At 37.4% G+C, this 21573-nt stretch overlaps 1 protein-coding gene across 1 annotated transcript in view; it reads left to right on the forward strand.

Moving 5' to 3' along the window:
• Positions 1-272: 272 nt before the first annotated feature.
• ZFAND3 (zinc finger AN1-type containing 3) overlaps positions 273-21573 on the forward strand; it is a gene marked incomplete at its 5' end in the record, with an annotated part of 85787 nt that continues 64486 nt past the window's right edge. The window contains one exon of the mRNA XM_008066159.1: positions 273-462. Coding sequence (XP_008064350.1) covers positions 273-462 — 190 coding nt within the window. The remainder of the gene's footprint in view (positions 463-21573) is intronic.

The following is a 21573-nucleotide window of genomic DNA, read 5'->3' on the forward strand; positions in this document are numbered from 1 at the left end:
ATACGAAAAGATGACAGTCTTTTGAGACTTTGGTGAATTTTCTTTTACTATTATATGGTGATCCTCTTTACTGCTAATAATGCTTTTTGCCGTAAAGTCTACGTATTCTGATACTACTCTAGCTATACTGGCTTTCTGTGCATTTATATTTACTTGCCTGGTATTCTTTTGTATACAGTTATCCCTTGTTGCATTTAATTTTTATACTAGCTTCCATTGTTTTCTAATACTCCAAGAGACTGTAAAGTCCTTAATTAAAATGATTTTCTCTCTCTTCAGATTTTCAAAAGAAACAACCAGATGATGATTCCGCTCCAAGTACAAGTAACAGCCAATCAGATTTGTTTTCTGAAGAGACCACCAGTGACAACAACAATACCTCGATAACCACGCCAACTCTTAGTCCCAGCCAGCAGCCGCTTCCGACAGAACTGAATGTAACTTCACCAAGTAAAGAGGAGTGTAAGTGCCCAGGTCCTTGATCTGGTAGGGAAAACAGCCGAAGAATCATATCACAAGCTTCTTGCTAACAACTAATTCCAAGAAACAAAACAAAACAAAAAACAGCAGCTCTTTAAATTCAAGATAAATATTCACACGTAGGGCCCAAGCTCAGCAAGTTAGAGAGTAAGTTTCAGCTTTTCCTCAAGAGGTAACCTTTTAGATTAACTGTCAAGGTACATGAAGTTTTGAACCATCCTAGAGCGGTGGCTCTCCGCTTTGGCTGTGCATTAGAATCCCCTGAGGATTTTTAAAATAATTTTAATCTTTACCACTATTCCCTGATTCTAATTTAATTGGTCTGGAGGGAGACCCAGGGATGTGTTCTGCAGAGGAATCTCGTGCGCAGCAAGAGTTTAAAACATGAGGGAACTTAACCCTGTTGTAGGAGCCTTGGATTGAAACTTTACCTGTGTTACTAACTGTGCCTTGACTGTGGCTAAGCATTTACTAAGTTAACATTATACTTCATAGAACATAGGATACTTAAAGGGAGGAGATGGCTTCTTTTATTCTTCTGTAAGTCTTCAGTGATAGAATACTGTGTGTGTGTGACATGGAAACTCATTGTCTACTTAATTTTTATAATACTATAATATATACATATCTTTTGGGGCACAACAATAACTGATAGTATTTTTTGAAAATTATAGGGATATTATGACAGAAGTTTTTGCTTTTTTAAAAAAGTTTTACTTAAGGTTGAAATTTAGTGTTTTAAGTTTAATGAATAGCTAGAAATATGATAGTTTAGATTGTTCTGTTTACTAATATTGGAAAGATTAGCAGAAAACAAATAATCATCTAAATCTAGCATAAACTACTATATTTGGTAATATTAAGAATATAAAATAAGGTAGGTCATAGTCCTTGTCCTCAAATAATTTACTGTTTAGCAAGGGAAATGAAATATATTTGTTGTAAGTATATCAGCAGCTCTCAACCAAGAATGAATGGAGTATTTATGTTGGCAAGATCTATACTTTCTCTCCCTATGGTTAAGGTATGTGGAAAGCCACATCATGACCACAAGTTACTTTATTAATTCATTGTGAAAAATCATATAATGGATTGGGGAAAATCCATATGACAAAAACATTTTTTCTAAGTCAGACCTTCATGGGAAGCTGGGAAGCCAATTCCTAACATGTTATTTATGTAGCAAATGGCAAAGCATGGACTCAGAACAAATAGAGTTCAACAAAGTAAGTTTTTGATCGAGTCAGGCTGATTGTCTAGTGTACTCTAAGGACACATAGGGAATGACTTGCATCTCTTTCAAGATTCCATCTTCACACCCCTTCCCCTCCTTTGCCTGGGCTTAAACTTAACTGCCCTGAGCAGTCTAGCCTTTTAAATTATAATTCTTCCTGTATTTCCATCACTTGCCAGTGTAGAATACTATGTTTGAATGTTATATTTTTTCTTTTAATATGTAAACATCTTCAATGTGATTGAGGAAATCTAGTTCTACTAGCTTCAGATTGATTATCTCTCTTTCTGATAACATTACAGCTTTGAACCATTGCGTATTCATTTTCGAGTTATACTCTTAACTAATCTCATTTCCTAATTCCTCAGACTTTTATAGATCTGGGGAAATGAGATTTGCCATACAATGATGGCTTAAGTTGGTGTTGTTTTCAAATGGGTAGGTTGAATTGGAGTTCAGGAGAGAGAAGTCAAGACTGACTTCATCTATAGGTTTAAGCCTTAGGGGTTGAATGAGGTTGACATGGGTGAGAGCAATGAAAATCAGTGAAGATAGACCCTTGAGTGAAACTTCTACATTTAGGGAGCAAAAGAGATAGATGAGGCAACTGAAGAAGTCAGAGAGGAGGAGAATGAGGTCACAAAAGCTAAGGAACACACTTCAGCTTACAGTGTAGGCTTTAATAATAATGATGAAAATGTTAGTTCACATTTATGAAGTATTTGCTATATTTTAAACCACTCCTCCCAGCTCTTTAGATATAGTAACAACATTTAATTTTCAATATAGTCTATGAGAGTAGGTTCTTTTATTACGCTCATTTTGACAGATGAGGAAGTTAAAGCATAAAGAAGTTTAGTAACTCCTGACCAAAGTTACAGAGCTACTGCTTGACAGTGGAGCCCAAGTTCCAACACATGAATTTGGATTCAGAGTTCATGCTTTCAACCACTATAGCATATCACCATGACTTTGTGAAAATGCTGCCAAAACTGTAAACCAACAGAGGCATTTGGATTTAGTGATCATGAGATTGATTACTTAAATAAGCTATTGAATAAATGACTTTCAGTGGTTTTATATTCATTTAGCAATCTTTGCTGAGTGCCTACTATATGTTAGGCACTAGGTTAAGCACTAAGTACAGAAATTAAGATTAGTTGTCTCCACACAAGGAGGTCAACCTTTTTTTGTTTTTGTTTTTGTTTTTTTGATTTGGAGTCTCACTCTGTTGCCCAGACTGGAGTGGAGTGGCCGCTCTCAGCCACCGTAGCCTCGACCTGCTGGGCTCTGGCGATCCTTCCGCCTCAGCCTTCCAAGTAGCTGGAACTACAGACGCATGCTACCATGCCCGGCTAATTTTTTGATTTATTGTAGAGATGAGGTCTCGCCAAGTTGCCCAGGCAGGTTTCGAACCCGCGGGCTCAGGCAGGCCACTCACCTCAGCCTCCTAAAGTGCGGGATTACAGGCTGAGCTACTGAGCCTGGCTACAACCTTTTGAAATACATATACCTCTCCTTGAAATTCTAACTTCTTCTGCCAAACAGGTGCCTATGAATTTTGGAGTGGAAGGGAGGCAATAGCTGGTAATGGTTAATAAGCGTGCTCTGCAAAATCTTTCTTTCTTAGGTGGGCTTTGCTACCTCACCTACGTTGAAAGCAGCTCTGCTAGAGTAAGAGATGTGTGTCAGGTCCAGGGATAAGAAAAGTAACCCAAGTTTGTTAAAACTTCAGGGTGGATGCATTCTAAGTCAACAGGAGATAATTAAAGTGATTACCAAGTAGCTGTGAAGACCTAGGTGAGATTAGACAGCTGATCCAGCCACACTTCGCAAATGTCTTCAGCTGTAATTTACCTAGGAGAATGGCGGAGGCAGAGGCAGCAGGGGATTACCTATGTTGTTATTTTAGTATGCTTAAGGGACCAAAATTTCATCTGTTGGTCCTTCTTAGCTTCCTCTAAAGAGGTGTGAAGAAGTAGGGTGTTGTAGTTGCTGGGAAATGGGTTTGGGATATCAAATCCAAGTTCCCTGTAGTTTATAAAGGACTTGTGGCGTTTAAATGCTGTAATGATGGTAACAGCTTACAGCACTACAATACTTACCAAGTACTAGTCACTGTTCCAAGTACTTTATATGCACAGTCATCCCTCAAAATATACACTGGTGATTGGTTCCAGGACCCCAAATTAGTGCATATTGAAGTCCCACAGTTGGCCCTGTGGAGGCTGCTTATAGGAAAGGTTGGCCCTTCATACACAAGACGCAATACTACATTTCTGATCTGCATTTGATTGAAAAAATTTGCACCTAAGTGGACCCACACAGTTCAAACCCATCTTGTTCAAGGCTCCAATGTGTTAATGTACTTCATCTTCATAATACCCTGTAAGGTAGGTACTTGTATTGTATCCATTTTACAGGTATGAAAATGGAGACAACCGTATGATGTCGCCCAAGAGCAGAGAGCAGTCTGGCTCCAAGGGCTAGCTCTCTGCCACCATATCATAGCTGCCTATCTCTATTGTGGTTTATAGTCTAAAGGAAGTTGCGTGCAAATTAGGCTGTACAAAGGAAAGGAGTGTTGGCCAAAATTTTAATAAGAATGAAACATTTATTTCTGCTTTTGCTGGTACCTGTTTACTGTTCTCCCAGTTTTCAGGATTTTCCTAAGGGAGATAAAGTGTAATTTGTAGTTATATTTTTTGACCCAACTTTTGAAGAGAGAGGGAAAAATTTCAGGTTGTAGTTAGAACACAGGTAATCAGTTGTTTTGTTGTTAAGTGATGGGCATATGACTGTTCACCTTATGTCAGTCTTACTAGATTAGATTTAAAAGATGAGAAATGTGCTCTTAACTCTCCTTTGAGTCTATTTTCTTATTGTCATACTCTTATAAACCTGGGCATTCCTACCATGACCTGCTTGGGAACCTTATGATGTGCGTACACAATCGAGTTTTTGGGTTTTCCTTCCCAAGTTCCACTAGCATATTGAATGGAAATCAAGGTGTTGGAGGGGCCTTGGCTGGTCTGTTTCCTTCTAGGTAGGAGAAGAAAAGGACTGGTGCCTGCTGCTAATGAAGATTAATAGCAAGAAGTGGGCTTGTTTTCAAATATTCTGACATTCTAATTCTACCTACCTCACACAGAACATTCTTCTAAACTCTGTGGAGGCCATATTGAGAATTCAGCAGGCTGAGTGCATTGGCTCATGCTTGTAATTCCAGCACTTTGGAAGGCTGTGGTGGGAGGCTCACTTGAGCCCAGGCTGTGGTGAGAGGTTCACTTGAGCCCAGCAGTTCAAGACCAACTTGGGCACAAAATCCCAAAAACGTATCTGGGCATCCCAGCTACTTGGGAGGCCGATGTAGGAGGATAGTGGGAACCCAGGAGTTGGAGGCGGTCATCTTGCTGCGGCACTCCAGCTTGGGCAACACAGTGAGATTTTTTCTCTCTCTCTCTCTCAGAATAAACAGCAATCAGCACTTATAGAAAGCTTGCTTACAACAGAGCTTGACAAACTATAGCCCCCAGGCCAGATCCTGCCCATCATCTGTTTTTTGTACTGCCCACAGCTAAGAATGCTTTTTACTCTTTTAAGCAATTGAGAAAAATTAAATACTATTTTGTGTAATGTGGAAATTATATGAAATTCATATTTCAGTGTTTATAAGTAAATTTGTATAGAAACATAGCCCCACTCACTCATCATGCATCATCTATGGCTCCTTCAGTGCTACAACAGCAGAGCTGGGTAGTTGCTATAGATACCTAATGACCCATTATAGAAAAAGTTTGCAAACCCCTGTTTCACAACACTTTGACAAACGTGTTCCAGGGATTATCCTGAGAGTGTTCAGCCAAGGTAGGGCAGGTATTTTCCTTTCTATTCTACAGGTGAGAAGAAAGTTTGGGTAATGACCGTCATTGAATCACAAGACGGCGAAAATTCTTTTCTGGGCCTTTTGCATCAATGATACAGCACTCTGTGTTTTTCCTTGTCTTCTCTACTGCATCTACCCAAGACATGCTGTTGTAGCCAAAAGGAAATATACAGAAAAGCCAGGCATGGTGGCTGAAGCCTGTAATCCCAGCACTTTGGGAGGCTGAGGAGAAAGGATTGCCTGAGCCCACAGACACAGGTTCGAGAACAGCCTAGGCAACTTGGTGAGACCTCATCTTGCCAAAAAAAAGAAAAATTAGCTGGGCATAGTAGCATACGCCTGTAGTTCTGGCTACTTGGAAGGCGGAAGGATCCCCTGAGCCCAGCAGGTCAATGCTGGGTGGCTGTGAGCATGCCTTTGCATTCCAACTTGGATGACGGAGTGAGACTTCAGCTCAAAAAAAAAGAAAGAAAATATACAGAAAAAGTGAGAAGAATCTTGTTAACTGGAATGTTAGTGAGGATTTTTAATGACTAAAGCTTTATTTCCAACTGCTGGCTGGATTTTCCTTCAATGTAACACTGATTCCCGAAGCATACTTTGTGGTTAAATTAATTTGGTTGAACAGAGATTTCCATTGTTTCCTTAGAAACTGGTTTCTGGTGATATCCTAGTTCCCCTAGGATTTTTTTTTTTTAAACAGTTGTCCTTGCTAAACTGTACCTGGGTCTTTGAACATACATTGGGCATCACTGGCTACTTGTCTTCATTTCTGTCTGACAAGCCTTTATCTGCCCCTGGAAATTTAATATCATTGTCACTAAGTGGCTAGACTTTTAATTTGTTTTTACCAATTAAATTTCTAATAATTTCTAAGCCAGTTTTCTTTTTTTCAAATAAGCCTACTTCAGGAGACCAGATATTGACCAAACCAGGCTGACTTCTTCTAGTAGAACATTCAGAAAATATTACCTATTAAAAATAGTTTATGACTTCCTGCTGGGCTGGTTTTAAGTGAAATATGGTGGGGAGATTTATTTACAGTTCTCTCTGTGTGTGTCTTTCTCTTCCCTTTTCTCTAATGAAGCTCAAAACATCAGGCCGTTTATCAGAGATAATTATACAACAGATGGAGCTTTTCTGATATATAATAGTCTCAAAGTGGAAGATTCTTTCCCATAATGAAGAATGCCCAAACTTTAAATGTCTCTTTTGATTTTAATTTAAAGGTCCCCCCCCCCCAGTGCATTTATTTATTTATCCTGAAGCTGGTTCTGTAAAGCCAGGCAGCTTTTATTAGGGCTGTGTTCTAAAAAGATTGATACTTTGCAGTACAGTAGGATAATGTACAGTTATATGCTGTATTGAATTGAATGACTGTAATTTACTAGGAGTCAATATGTAGGATCATTAAATTAATCCCTGTCAAAATGCAAGACGTGAGTAGTAGTTCAGGGGTATTTTCCTATAGAAATTATTTCTATTCCATGATGTTAACTGGGACTTGTTTAAGTATTTGTGGTGTCATCTGACGTTCAACTTGTATTTAAAAAAAAAAGAAAGAAAAGAAAAGAAAGTAAAACTGATTAAGTTACTCATTTGTTGTCTCCTTTTCTTAACTTTTTTTTTTTGGAGTTGGAGTCTTATTCAGTCACCCAGGCTAGAATGCAGTGACACACTCATGGCCACCCCAGCGTTGATCTGTTGGGCTCAGGCAATCCTTCTGCCTCAGCCTTCTAGGCAACTGGAACTACAGGCACGTGCTACTATGCCCAGCTAATTTTTGATTTATTGTAAGTTGAAGTCTTGTCAAGTGACCCAGACTGGTCTCGAACCGTGGGCTCAGGCAATCAATCCACTCGCCTCGGCCTCCCAAAGTGCTGGGATTACAGACTGCGCCACCGAGCCTGGCCTTCCCTTTCCTAACTTTTAATCCTGTTTTTAAGTATGCAAGCAAAACATGACTGTATTTTCATTTTTTGAATTACAAAGATATACGTTAAGATAAAATAGAAAGTGAAAATACTCTAACATCACTACCACCACCACCGAATTCTACTCTTTATAAAAATGACTGCTGTTTATTCACTTTGGATTATATTCTTTTTCTATACAGTTGTGTACATACTTACATATACATAAGATTTTTATTTTTATATAAATCAGAGCATACTGTATATATAATTTTGTAACTTGCCTTTTTAATTAGTAATATATTTAGACATCTTTCCAAGTCTGCACAGGAGGTCTGCCTAATTCTTTGTATAGTATTCTGTATTTCTTTTTTTTTTTTTTTAACCTCTTTTTCTTGAGGCTGTTTCTAGTATTTCACTGTTCTAAACCATGTCAGGTAAACATTTTTGTACATAATCAATGGTGGATGTGCTATTTTCCCATGATTAATACATGGAAGAGGAACTAACCAGTCAGTGAATATGTGTGTTTTAAATATTGATCTACATGGCACTCTTACTCTCCAAAATGCCTGTGCCACTTTATACTCCTAAGAATGGTGTGATAGTGATAGTGATTGTTTACCACGTTATTATCAATATTAGGTATTTCTCTTTTTTTATGCAAGTTGGGCAAAAGTTAGCTCATTTTAACTTATATTTTCCTGACATCTTCTGAGATGGGATTAAGAGTGACAGTGAGATTAAGCACTGTTTTATATGTTTATTAGCTATTTCTTAGGCTCCAGTGATTTGCCTGTGTTCTTTGCTTGCTTGCTTGTTTGTTTGTTTGAGTCTGAGTCTCCCTCTGTTGCCCAGGTTGGAGTGCACTGGCATGCTCACAGCTGCCGCAGCCTCAACCTGCTGGGCTCAGGAGATCCTTCTGCCTTAGCCTTCCAAATACCACAGGTGTGTACCATCATGCCTGGCTAATTTTTTGATTTATTGTAGAGATGAAGTCTCACCAAGTTGCCTGGGGTGCTCTCGAACCCCTGGACTGAGGCAATCATCTTGCCTCACCCTCCCAAAGTGCTGGGATTACAGGCTTCAGCCACGGTGCCCAGCTTGCTACTTGGCTTTTAATTTTGATTTGGGTACCTTGTATTTCATTAGAAAATTTTTTATTTTTATTTTTTAAATCAGAGTCTCACTTTGTTGCTCAGGCTGGAATGCAGTGGCACAACCATGGCTCACTGCAGCCTCAATCCCCTGGGCTCAGGCCTCCTGAGTAGTTGAGACTACAGGTTTGTGCCACCATGCCTGGCTAATTTTTTTTTTTTTTTTAGCTTTTTGTAGAAATGGCATCTTGTTGTTAGGCTGGTCTAGAACTCTTGAGCCCAAACAATCCTCCCATCTCAGCCTTCCAAAGTGCTGGGATTACAGGTGTGAGCCACTGCACCTGGCCAATTTTAAAAATTTTAATGCAAGACTATTGGTCTTTTGTCTTTTAGGTTTCTGTCTTTCTTAGATGACTTTCACAGGGGTATAAAAAGATTTTTCTATATATTTTAAATATTTTTATAGTTTATCTTTTTCTGTATTTAGCTCTTGAACCCATCTAGAATTTATTCTGGGTATGCTATGAAGTATAGTTTATTAATTTTTTTTAAAAATGGATAACCAGTTATCTCAAAATTATTTACCAAATAGTTCTGATTTGAAGTGCCATTACTATTATATAAACATAGATCTGTTTATAGGTTCTTTATTGTGTTTCATTGGTCTACTTGTATATTCTTGAAACTGAAATGTAACTTTGTGGTATATATTACTGTCTGATAGAGCTTGTCCCCTTAGTTTATCCTTTTCTAAATTTTGTTGACTATTCTTTTTATATTTTCTCTTAATGAATTTTATATTTAGCTTGTGAAGTTCTGTTAAAAATTGGAGCCGGACTTGGTGGCTCAGCCTATAATTCCGCGCTTTGGGAGGCTGAGGTGAGTGGATTGCCTGAGCTCGCGGATTCGAGACCCACCTGGGCAACTTGACAAGACTTCATCTCTACAATTAAAAAAAAAATCAATATGATTTTGATTTTTTATTATATTGAATATATAGGTTTATTTAAGAATAATTGACATTTTATACACTCTTGGGTCTTCTCATATAGGATTATGGTTTGTCTTCATTTATTCAAACCTTTGTGTGTGTTCTTGAATAAAGAATTGCCGTTTTCTTAAAATAGCCCTTACACATTTCTTGCTCAGATTTCTTCTTTGCAGCTTTATAGATTTTTAAAAATATTCCTGACTCATCCAACTACATTAATTTTTGAAATAGTTATCCACAAATACGATATTTGTTGTAGGTTTCTTGTATGTATTCTTTATTAGTTAAGGAAACTCTTTTCTTTATAGTTTGCTCATTGCTTTTGTTTTTAGTGAGTGATGGGTGTTGAATTCTAAAAAATAGTTTTTCAGTATCTGTTGAGATGATCATATGGTATTTCTCCTTTAATATGTAATCTCTTAATTTAATAGACTTACAGTGTTAAACCATCTTTGCATTCCTTGAATAAATTATAGTAGTTCTTTCAGTATACTGCTGGATTCAAAATGCTAATTTTATTGAAAATGTTATATATTTTTTCTCAACCAGAGAAGTAATTTTATGTGTGCATGTTTATGCTTGGTGGGCATGCTATTCCTGTCTGCTTTTGCTATTAGTTTAATCTTAGAGAAAACTTTTCATCTTTTCCTGTGCTCTGAGGCAACTTTGTATCTTATCTTCTGTTACTGTGTGACATACCTATTCTTTGAAAGCTTGAAGAAAACCTATTCATAAAATTCACTAACCTGATAACTTTTTTCGAATAAGTCTTGGAACTTATTGGCTTCTTATATGACTATTGGGATACTTATGTTGTCTGCCTCATTTTAACTCAGTCTTGGCAGTTAATATTTATTACAAAATATCCATTTCATCTCAGTTTCTAAACCTATTGGAATAAAATTATACATAGTGGTCTTATTTTTAAAATTTTTTCCATAGAAGAAGGCTCTTTAGTTTGCAGCACTATATATATAGTTTCAGGTACCCAAATTATTGGTATTATTTATAGTCTTTAATTTGTCTTTATATATGTTCCTCTAATTGGCTCAGTGGAAAAATATTGAAGATTGGGAAGTTGTTACTGCCACCATTGTGTTTTCATAGGATTGTAGTAACAATCTCCTGACTGTTTTTACTTCTGATTTCTTCCTATTCCGTAAGCCTATCAGAAAAATTTCCCATTGATAGCACATTTAAAAGGCATATTTGTTCATTGATTCTTCATTACCTATATGGTCATTCAGATTCTTAATCTTGTATAAGACATCTTTTCTCATAAGCTAGACCCTCAGTGTGTCTGACCTGTCTACCCCTCCCAGCAATGACACTCAGCACTGAGTTATACCAGACCCTTGCTGTCTTCCAGAAGACATCATGACATTCCTTATATTACTATTTTTATTCATGCCCTGTGAGGCCCCTCTCAGAATTATTTCATCTCAGTGGTTGCTTCCTCTAAGGAATTTCTGTACTTCTTTTCTGTAACCATCTAGTCACATATTGTCTTTTTTTTTTTTTTTTTGTCAGAGTCTCACTCTGTCGCCCAGGCTGGAGTACAGTCTCACACTCATGGCTATCTGCAGCCTCAGCCTGCTGGGCTCAGACAACCCTTCCACTTCAGACTTCCAAGTAGCTGGGACTACAGGTGCATACCACTACACCTGTATAATTTTTTTATTTATTTCAGAGATGAAGTCTCTCCAAGTTGCCCAGGCTGGTCTCAAACCCCTGGGCCTCAAGCAATCCTCTCACCTTGGATTTCCAAAGTGCTGAGATTACAGGCGTGAGCCACTGCACCTGGCCCACATATTGTCTTTTATTATGTACTTTTTGACATGAGACTGTTACCACTCTGCACAAATTGAGATGCTAAGCCCAAAATTAGCAGGGACTTTATGCTGCTTTGCTCTGTCTCAGAGTACCTCATACAGTGCTGGCACAATATTCAATAAATGCTTACTGATTTAGATATTTAGAAAAGTTTTGTTTTTAATTTTTGTTGCTTTTGGAAACCTATTTTATGTGACTTCTCACTTGCTTGTACCTGATTTTTAAATAGCTACTTAATATTATTTTATTATTTTCTATATCATACAGTAATCCCAAGGTAAAGCAACTCAAAAAGGCAGTGGCTCCTCCAAATTTTGAAATTTGGGTGCCTTGTGGTGCTAACAGCTCATCTTAGACTTTTAGAATAATGGGAGTCAGAGTCAGTCTTTCTCTCACTCACTCACTCTCTCACTCTCTTACCCTCTCACTCTCTTTCATTCTTTCATACAAATAGCCACCTGTCTGTTGCAAAATAACAATTTTTGCTTATAGGTATTTATTTTATCACCTCAATTTCTCTTTTAGAATTCCCCTTTGCAAAAGAGAATACTAGCAAACTTTTAATACTCAATTTCAAGGGTTCCTTAAGAAGTCTGCAAATCTGAAAGATTAGTTTCTCATAAAGATTTTCTCAGTCATCTATGTGATTATAGTTGTTGATATTCAGACTAGGTTTTCAAGCACCTCCTTCCACCCCACAAATACAGATTTTTTCCTAAATGTTCTTATTAGATGACTCTGTACTTCTGTGAAAGTAAAGGTCACATTTCACACATCTTTAGCCTTTTGCATTTGTCATTACTTTTATTTGTGTACGTACAGGTAGTAGGTGACATTGTGCTGATTTTAGACTAAATCAAAGCTTTACAACAAAAGGGTTTGGTTGAAAATATTATAATGGGACATCTCTTCAAATGTGTTGAAGTAGTCATTTCAACGTTACGTGAATATATTTTAATTATGCTTGTAAACTTATCTCTTTAGAAATTCAGAGCTACCAATGCCAAAGAAATGACTGTGTGACTTGACATTTTTGTATTCATAGCCTCTGTTATTTCATAATATTTTCCTTTTTTTTTTTTTAAATCAAAGTCTCACTGTTGTCTAGGCTGGAGTGCAGTGGCACGCTCACGGCCACCCCAGCATCGACCTGCTGGACTCGGGATCCTTCTACCTCAGCCTTCCAAGTAGTTGGAACTACAGGCATGCACTACCACATCCAGCTAATTTTTTGATATATTGTAGAGGCAAGGTCTCACCAAGTTGGCCGGACTGATCTCGAACACCTGGACTCAGGCAGTCCTCTCACCTCGGCCTCCCAAAGTGCTGGGATTGCAGGCTTCAGCCACTGCGCCTGGCCTCACTATTTTTTAATTGATAGTTATTTTTTTACAAAAGAATGTTTTTATGTTGACGCATAATTATTTTGCTATTGTTAAATGAAAGCATTTAATATTTTTCTTAGTTTTAATTTCATATAGTATCAGTATTAATAGATACAACCCATATAAACAGAAGTGTTTAGTGTCTTCAATTTTTAACTATAACAAGATACCAAGACCAAAAAGTTTGAGAACTACTATGCTAGATCAACATGTAAGTATGATGAAAGTTATCATACTTATATTTATTAATTACATTTCTGAATAGCTAGTTATATACAGTAATTGCTTTTGGCCTGGGTTATTTTCATTCGGTAGTGAAAAGCATATTTTGAATATCTAATGTGTTAGATTGCCAAGATGAGTGAGACTCTACTCCCTCTGAGGCTCATTCCATTAATGCCGTTGCTGGATCAGGAGATGGCATTCCATCTCCTGGCAACAGCAGGGAAGTGCACTCTTTGTCTTTAAAGAGTTTGTCAGTACTGGGTAAATGGAAAGCATTCCTAATTTCAGTTTGCTCTTAACTGTTGTTCTCTGGGAAAGGTGGTGTGGGAGGATTTTCATTTTACTTCTATTGAGCAAATAGGCTAATAATAAGCACACACAGATACACACCATATTTGCAGAACTGCCCAGCATTGTTCGGGCATGCCTTGCTTTATTGCGCTCTGCTTTATTGCACTCTGCAGATACTGTTTTTTTCACATAGTGAAGATTTGTGGCAATCCTGCATTGAGAAAATCTGTCAGTGCCATTTTTCCAATAACATGTGCTCGCTGGGTGTCCCTATGTGACATTTTGATAATTCTTGCAATATTTCAAACTTTTTCATTATACTATATCTGTTATAGTGATCTGTGGCCAGTGGTTTTTGATGTTACTATTATTGTTTTAGGGCATCATGAATATACTCGGTATGTGTGTGTATTCTGACTGCTCCACTAACCAGCTATTCCCCCATTTCTCTCCCTCTCATCAGGCCTCCCCATTTCCAGAAACATAACAATATTGAAATTAGGCCAATTAATAACCCTACAAGAGCCTCTAAACGTTCAAATGAAAAGAAGAGTCTCATGTCTCCCATTTTAAATCAAAAGGTTAGAAATGTTTAAGCTTAGTGAGGAAAGTATGTCAAAAGCCAAAATAGACCAAAAGTTAGACCTCTTATACTAACTAGTTAACCAAATTGTGAAATTAAATGTGTTAATCTGGTAAGAAAGGGAAACAGCCTTATTGCTGATATGGAGAAAATTTTCGTGGTCTGGATAGAAGATCAAAACAAGCCACAGTATTCCTTTAAGCTAAAGCCTTATCCAGAGCAAGGCCCTAATTCTCTTCAATTCTTTAAAGGCTGAGAAAAGTGAGAAAGTTGCAGAAGAAAAGTTGGAAGCTTCATGAGGTTAAGGAAATAAGGAATCTCCATGACATAAAAGTGCAAGGTGAAGCAGCAAGTGCTGATGGAGAAACTGCAGCAAGTTTTCCAGATGTAACTAGTTAAAATCACTGACGAAGCTGACTCGGTGGCTCAGCCTGTAATCCTGTGCCTTTGGGGGGCTGAGGTGAGTGGATTGCCTGAGCCTGCGGGTTCGAGACCCGCCTGGGCGATTTGGCGAGACCTCATCTCTACAATAAATCAAAAATCAGCCGGGTTGGTAGTGCGTGCCTGTAGTTCCAGCTACTTGGAAGGCTGAGGCAGAAGGATTGCCGGAGCCCAGCAAGTCGAGGCTGCAGTGGCTGGGAGCGGCCACTGCACTCCAGTCTGGGCGACAGAGTGAGACTCCAACTCAAAAAAATAAAAAAAATAAAAAAATAAAATCACTGACGAAGGTGACTACACTAACAACAGATTTTAAGGGTGGTTGAAACAGTCTTATATTGGAAGAAGCTGGCATCTAGGACTTTTATAGCTAGAGAGAAGTCAGTATGTGGCTTCAAAGGGCAAGCTGACTCTTTTGTTAAGGACTAATAAAGCTGGTGACTTTAAGTTGAAGCCATTGCTCAGTTTCCATTCTGAAAGTCGTAGGGCCCTTAAGAATTATGTGAAGTCTACTCTGCTTTTGTTCTGTAAATGGAACTGAATGACAGCACATCTGTTTATAGCATTACTGACTGAATATTTTAAGTGCACTGTTGAGACCTACTTCTCAAAGAAAAAAAAAGATTCCTTTCAAAATATCACTGCTCAGCTGGGTTCAGTGGCTCAGCTTGTATTCCCAGTACTTTGGGAGGCCGAGGCGAGTGGATTGCCTGAGCCCGTGGGTTCGAGACCCACCCTGGCAACTTGGCGAGACCTTGTCTCTACAATAAAAATCAAAAATTAACCGGGCATGGTAGCACATGTCTCTGGTTCTGGCTACTTGGAAGGCTGAGGCAGAAAGATTGCCGGAGCCCAGCAGGTCAAGGCTGCGGTGGCTGGGAACATGCCACTGCACTCCAGTCTGGGTGACAGAGTGAGACTCCAACTCAAAAAACAAAAACAAAAACAAAATATTACTGCTCATTGATAATGTATCTGGTCACCCAAGAGCTCTGATGGAGATGAATGTTGTTTCCATGCCTGCTAATACAACATTCATTCCACAGGCCATGGATCAAAGAGTAATTTTAACTTTCAAGTCTTATTATTTAATAACTACATTTTATAAGACTATAACTGCCGTAGATGATGATTCCTCTGATAGATCTGGCCAAAGTAAATGGAAAATCCTCTGGAAAGGAATCACCATTCTAGATGCCATTAGGAACATTTGTGATTCATGAGAGGAGGTTAAAGAAAGGGAGACGGCCTTAACAAACATTAACAATAGTTTGGAAGAAATTGATTCCAACCCTTGTGGATGATTTTGAAAGGTTCAGGACTTCAGTGGAGGAAATAATTGCAGGTGTAGTAGACATAGCAAGAGAACTAGAATTAGAAGTGGAGCCTGAAGACATGAATTGTTGTGATTCGTGTAAATATAATGGTACATTGTTGTAAATATAATGGTAAAGCTTTAGTGGATGAGGAGTTACTGCTTATGGATGAACAAATGAAGCAGTTTCTTGAGGTGGAATCTACTCTGGGGAAGATGCTGTGAACATTGTAGAATGACAACAAATAATTTAGAATATCACATAAACTTAGTTGATAAATAGTGGCAAGGTTTGAGAGGCTTGAATCCAATTTGTAACAAGTTTTACTTTGGGTAAAATGCTATCAAACAGCATCACATGCTACATAGAAATCTTTCTTGAAAGGAAGGGTCACTCAGCATGGCAAAGTTTGTGGTCTTATTTTAAGAGAAAGAGGGAAGGAGGAGGAAGAGAGAGAGGTAGAGGTGGTTAAGGTGATTGGGTGGTGGCCTCCTTCATGTCATCATAAAGGGGCAGGTAAGCACAGGTTATGTCAGGTGATGGACAGCTGGCAGATGGGTGGGTCAGTCACATGACTGTTGCCATGGTGATGGGATCTGTATCATGAAGGTTACATTAGGTTAACTTGTTTACAAAACACACTGGGGAGGGGATTGTAAAGCAGTTATCTGCAGCCACCTGAGAAACTGGTTCTGTCCTTGATTAAATTTAAGTGAACTACTAGAAAAATATGACAAACCTAAGCAATGTTAAAATGACTGCACTTTGGCTATATTAACTTCATTTTATGTCCCTTCATAGACATGTGCTATTGCACACCTAATTAACTACAGTATAGTGTAAACATTTGTATGTACTGGGAAACAAAAAAATTTTGTGACTCATACTTTATTACAATATTCACTTTACAGTGGTGGTCTGGAACCAAACCCACAGTACCTCCAAGGCCTGCCTGTATTTGTTTAGAGGAGTTAAGGTGGAATGGTAATGAAATTGTGTTTGTGGACAAAATAGATACGATACCAATATCAAGTTCTGACCTGTTTTGAAAATCCCCTTCTCATAAATTCCCAATTTAGATCTAAAGGTGTAAAAGATCAAGTACTGAGTTAGGGTTAGCACTTCTAACTCTGGGAGATTAACGCTTAGATTCTGTAAAATCTAAGCATTTGTAAATAGTTTAATTTGGATGTTTTGTTTGGAGAAATGAGAGGGCTATTACCTATTCTGAAGGTTGTCTGTAAACCTAGATTACCACTCATATCTTTATGTATCTTTGTTTTTAATTAATGGTGCTTCCTGGACTCAATTATATAGATAGGTGTGTCTTTTATGGTTAAAATAATTCATGAATTACAGGATTAGGGTGAAGTAGGATAGGATTTTCTTTTCTGAAGAGATGATTTGTTATCTTCATGCATTCTAATATGTACCTGATATTCATTTATTACCATCAGTTCTTTACTGTTTTAAATACCCATGTATATACTGAAGACTTTTAAAGAAGGAATATTTTGCTGCTGAAGAAATATAGATTATTTGAAATTTTTAAAGATAATTTTACATTCTTAACACAAACACATCAGGAAAGTGTAGTATTTCACTATGTTCATTGCATAGTTTTTGTTTTGTTTTTTGAGTTGTCTCATCAAAGAAATTCTTGATAAGATATTCCAGATCTCTACAGAGGGGAGAGAATTATAACTCTTGAATATGTTGTTCAAAATTACCTTTAGAACTATGAGCCTGGAAAAGTGAGTTGCTGCAAAGGTAAACAGTATACAGCTTATGATAGAGTGGATTGACAGACTGGTAAAAAAAGAATGACGCATTTCTAATTAACCAACAGTGCCTTTAGTTGGAAATTAGTTAGATACTGTTATGTAAATGTCGTGTAGGTTAAGCAAGAAAATTGAAGTGTTACAAATCTGCAAAAGAGTGGCCATTTTTGTGTATTCGTGTTTTGTAGTTACCGTGAAAGGACTGTTGGTGGAATATTTGTTTGATTATTAAGTTTCTGGCAAATTTTAGCTGTCTGATTCCTTGACAGTGAGATTTGTTTTGTTTTGTTTTGTTTGAGTCGGAGTCTCACTCTGTTACCCAGGCTGGAGTGCAGTGGCATGATGATGGCCACCGCAGCTTCTACCTGCTGGGCTCAGGTGATCTTTCTGCCTCAGCCTTCCAAGTAGCTGGAACTACAGGCACATACCACCACGTCCAGCTAATTTTTTGATCTATTGTAGAGATGAGGTCTCACCAAGTTGCCCAGGCTGGTCTTAAACCTGTGGGCTCAGGCAGTCCTCTCACCTCGGCCTCCCAAAGTGCTGGGATTATAGGCATGAGCCACAGGACCCGGCTGAGTTTTTATTTTTAATTGATGTGTTTTTAGCATATGATCTGACTGTAGCCAGTGAGGAGTAGTGGAACTAGGAACCAAAAATAGCCAGTCATCACAGCTATTTTAACAAATCTTTCAGAGTAGATTGTTGATGTCTATTTCAAGGTTAAGGAGAAATACTGTTTTATCAGTGTTTACTCAGCCTTGGATTTTGACTGTGTTAAGAGATTGCTAGACTAAATGGAAGAGTCCTGTAATCTAGTGTTCTCTATTTTCTTCTTGAGTCATAGTCTTCAACTTGTCTCTGGGATTGACTGCTGTCTGAGTAAGTAGCTCAGGGTGTTTTGACATGTTCAGTAACTATAGGAGGCTGAAAATTTTTAAGATTTCTGCTACCACTGTTTGAATTGTGAGTGTGGATTGTGAATGGGGTATCTTTATTTAGTCTCGTTTTTGCTGGTTATAGTGAAGTAAGTATGCAGGCTTGACTCAAGTCTTTAACATTTACAGGGATGAATTAGTACTGTTTCCTCCATGAAAATCCACTTTCCTATTGTAAATGCTGTAAAGATTTTTGCTTTGTTGGGACTACAGCTGAAGAATGGAATTTCATGCCTTTCATGTGGAATTGCAAATGCGATCCATAGTGCTGCATTATACATTATACCCTTGATACAAGAATAGAAACATCCCTAGAAGAAAAGATGGAATAGTCAGTCTTCTCTAGTCACAAGCTACAGCTTCCACAGTTTATTCACTTGCATATTCCAAAGTTTAAATTGTTGAAACTTGATATTTCTTAAGGAAAAAGTTATCTGAATCTAACATCAAATGCAAAATCCTAGTCTTTTATTAAAGATCTTCAGATAATGAAGAAACTTGAAAAAAATTCATTTACTTAATTTGCTTTAGCAAAACAAAGCAAAAAGCACGCATTATGATTGGCTAAAAGTTACTTCAGATTGGTTAATCTTTATATCATCTGGTTCAGAATCCCCACAGAATCTATCATGTTAAGCAAGAAACTATATTTTTTAAAATATTAAAAAACCCAAAACTCATTTTTTATACTATTTGCCACTGATGTAGGCTACAAGGACTAACAATCAGAATAGAGTTTACAGTGATTTATAGGGACATATGCCAGCCTCTCTCTCAGAAATTAGCAAGTCCAGGAAAAAAAAGCAACTCTATTCTTTTGATGGAGCAGATGCCCTGACTTTGACCCTTTACAATCAACTCTCAAAACTATTTTGTTTGCTGTAACCATGACACCCATGTTATATTTTTATTGTGAACAGAACCCTAAAAAGATTTCCTTTGAGTGACCCTTAATTTCCCTCATTTATTCTAACAGAGTTGATTTGAAGTTATCTGTAATTATGTAAGGGTAGATGTTGGACTCTTTTTTTTTATTTGAGAGTATGGGTGTTTTGGATCTCAGTGCAATTAGTGTAGAATATATATGTGGTGCTGATAGGCTTCTGTTCTGGATTTTAAAGTGCTTCATAGGTTGTAGTCTGCCAGACCAAACTTAATTCTAAGCTCTCTGTTTATAATATTGCCCAATTATCAAACCTGGGATATATTATCACTGCCAGTTGCTTTTGCTGTCAATTTGTCTTGGCTCAGCTATGGTTCTATTTGTACTTTAATGTGGTGAATACATTGGATTGGGTTGTTAGTTTAACAAGCTCTCTGGAGAATGCTTTCATGATGATGCATGTTGAGTTATACCAGGTAGCCTTAAAGTTATTTGCGTATTTGCCAAAACCTACAGAAATTAATTCACTGGAAAATTTTGAATGAATGAACTCTCACCCTAAAGATGCTGTGAAGATTCTCTTATTTGACAATCATCTAGGACATTTGTAAACATGGGATGTTAATTCATGAGTCCCAACCAAATTTCTTTAAAGGTTTTAATTTGACAATTTCTCCCTTGTAATTTTACAGATGGATTATTTTCTGTCCTCTAAAACAGGTATTTTGGTATTTAAACCATTATTGACTCTTATGGTTTCTGCAGCTCACTATTTTATAGGAACTTGGTAATCCTGGACATACATTGAGTTGTGGTTAAAGAAAATATTATCAGAAATTGGAATGAACTGAACTGTTAATATTTACATGAGGGGGGATATTTACAATGTGTTCAGCTGGTTTAGAAAGATACACTAATTTTCTCCTATGCCTTCTCCAACCTGTTGCATTAAAATTTCCAGAGTCAGGGCCTGGGAATCTATATTTTTAAAGTGATCCCCAGAACTTTCTGGATGTTGGGAATGTTGCAATATTTAGACCTTATGGTCCAAATGGAGTGGGGGTTGGAAAACAATTATCAGTAGCTACTTCTGAGAATGTTAAGAGAATATGATAGAACTAGGCAGTGTCAAAATGACTGCACTCTAGCTTAAGATTATTCCATTCAATAATTCTATTTTGGCATTACCCTTTCAATTCTGATATTTTCATTTTTTTATGTTATCCCTCAATAAAAATATTTTACAAAAATGTGCATTACTTAAACAGTTTCAGCAGTCATTTGATGAGCATTATTAAATGTTCACTGTCCACATAGGACCCAGGAGTAGGTAACAGTGTGTTTCTTGATCCTTGGAAACATAAACTGGTGTTTATAGTTTATGAAGCTTTTTGTGCAGATAGTTCTTTGTGTGTAACTTCTGGCAAATTTTACTCTTCCCCATTTTTTTTTTTCTGTTGAAGAAACTGAGGGTCATTTATCCAAAATTTCTCAGCAAGTAGGGAGTAGTTGCTGGACTTAAACTGAGTCTTTTAAAAAAGCCTATACTTTTTCAGATATAAGAATTATATCTGCTTCAATTAACAACAGCAATAACAAAAAACCTTACATGGGGGCAGAAGTTACAGCATTTTAGGGAGTTACAAAAGCCAATGCCCAGAGGATCCTTGAAGATGGTGGGTTCTGTGATAGGTTTGCATATGGCTAATGGTCTCTTTATATTGCCTATTTTCATGTCACAGTTGTCCATCTGAGCCTATGTAATTTCAATATGTTAAACTTTTTCTGATGAATTTGACATTGGTAGAAAAAATTTCAGTTGAAGTACCCTGTTCTCTGGTCTAACTTGTGACTCTCCAATTTATTCTTGCCTCAACTTGTGACTCTCCAATTTATTCTTGCCTCATTTTCAAATTCTTGCATTTCCAAGTGATGGCAGCCAGTGATGAATGTTCTTCTTCCTGGTTACAATGTACAGCATTTATTAACATATTCTTTGGCACTTGACTACTTTCCATCAAGCTATTTATTGCTGTCATGCATTGTTTTTTATTTATGTACATAAATATTGTCTTCTTAACAAGATTATAAACTCTCTGTGATGGCACATAGTAGGTATTTGCTAAGGTTTCTTTGATGTTAGCAATGCACTTACTTGACTTTTCCTCCCTTTTAAAATTTTCCCTAGTGTTGTCTTACACTCACTAAAGTTTATAGTTAGTCCCCTACATACAAACTTTGAAGTTATGAACTTTAAGGATGCACACCTGCATTATTTTAAGTGTGTTACTTCTCTCCA

The sequence above is a fragment of the Carlito syrichta genome, unplaced genomic scaffold, assembly GCF_000164805.1.
Source record: "Carlito syrichta isolate Samal-C Ts95f unplaced genomic scaffold, Tarsius_syrichta-2.0.1 Scaffold308847, whole genome shotgun sequence".
In the NCBI taxonomy this organism is placed as follows: domain Eukaryota; kingdom Metazoa; phylum Chordata; class Mammalia; order Primates; family Tarsiidae; genus Carlito; species Carlito syrichta.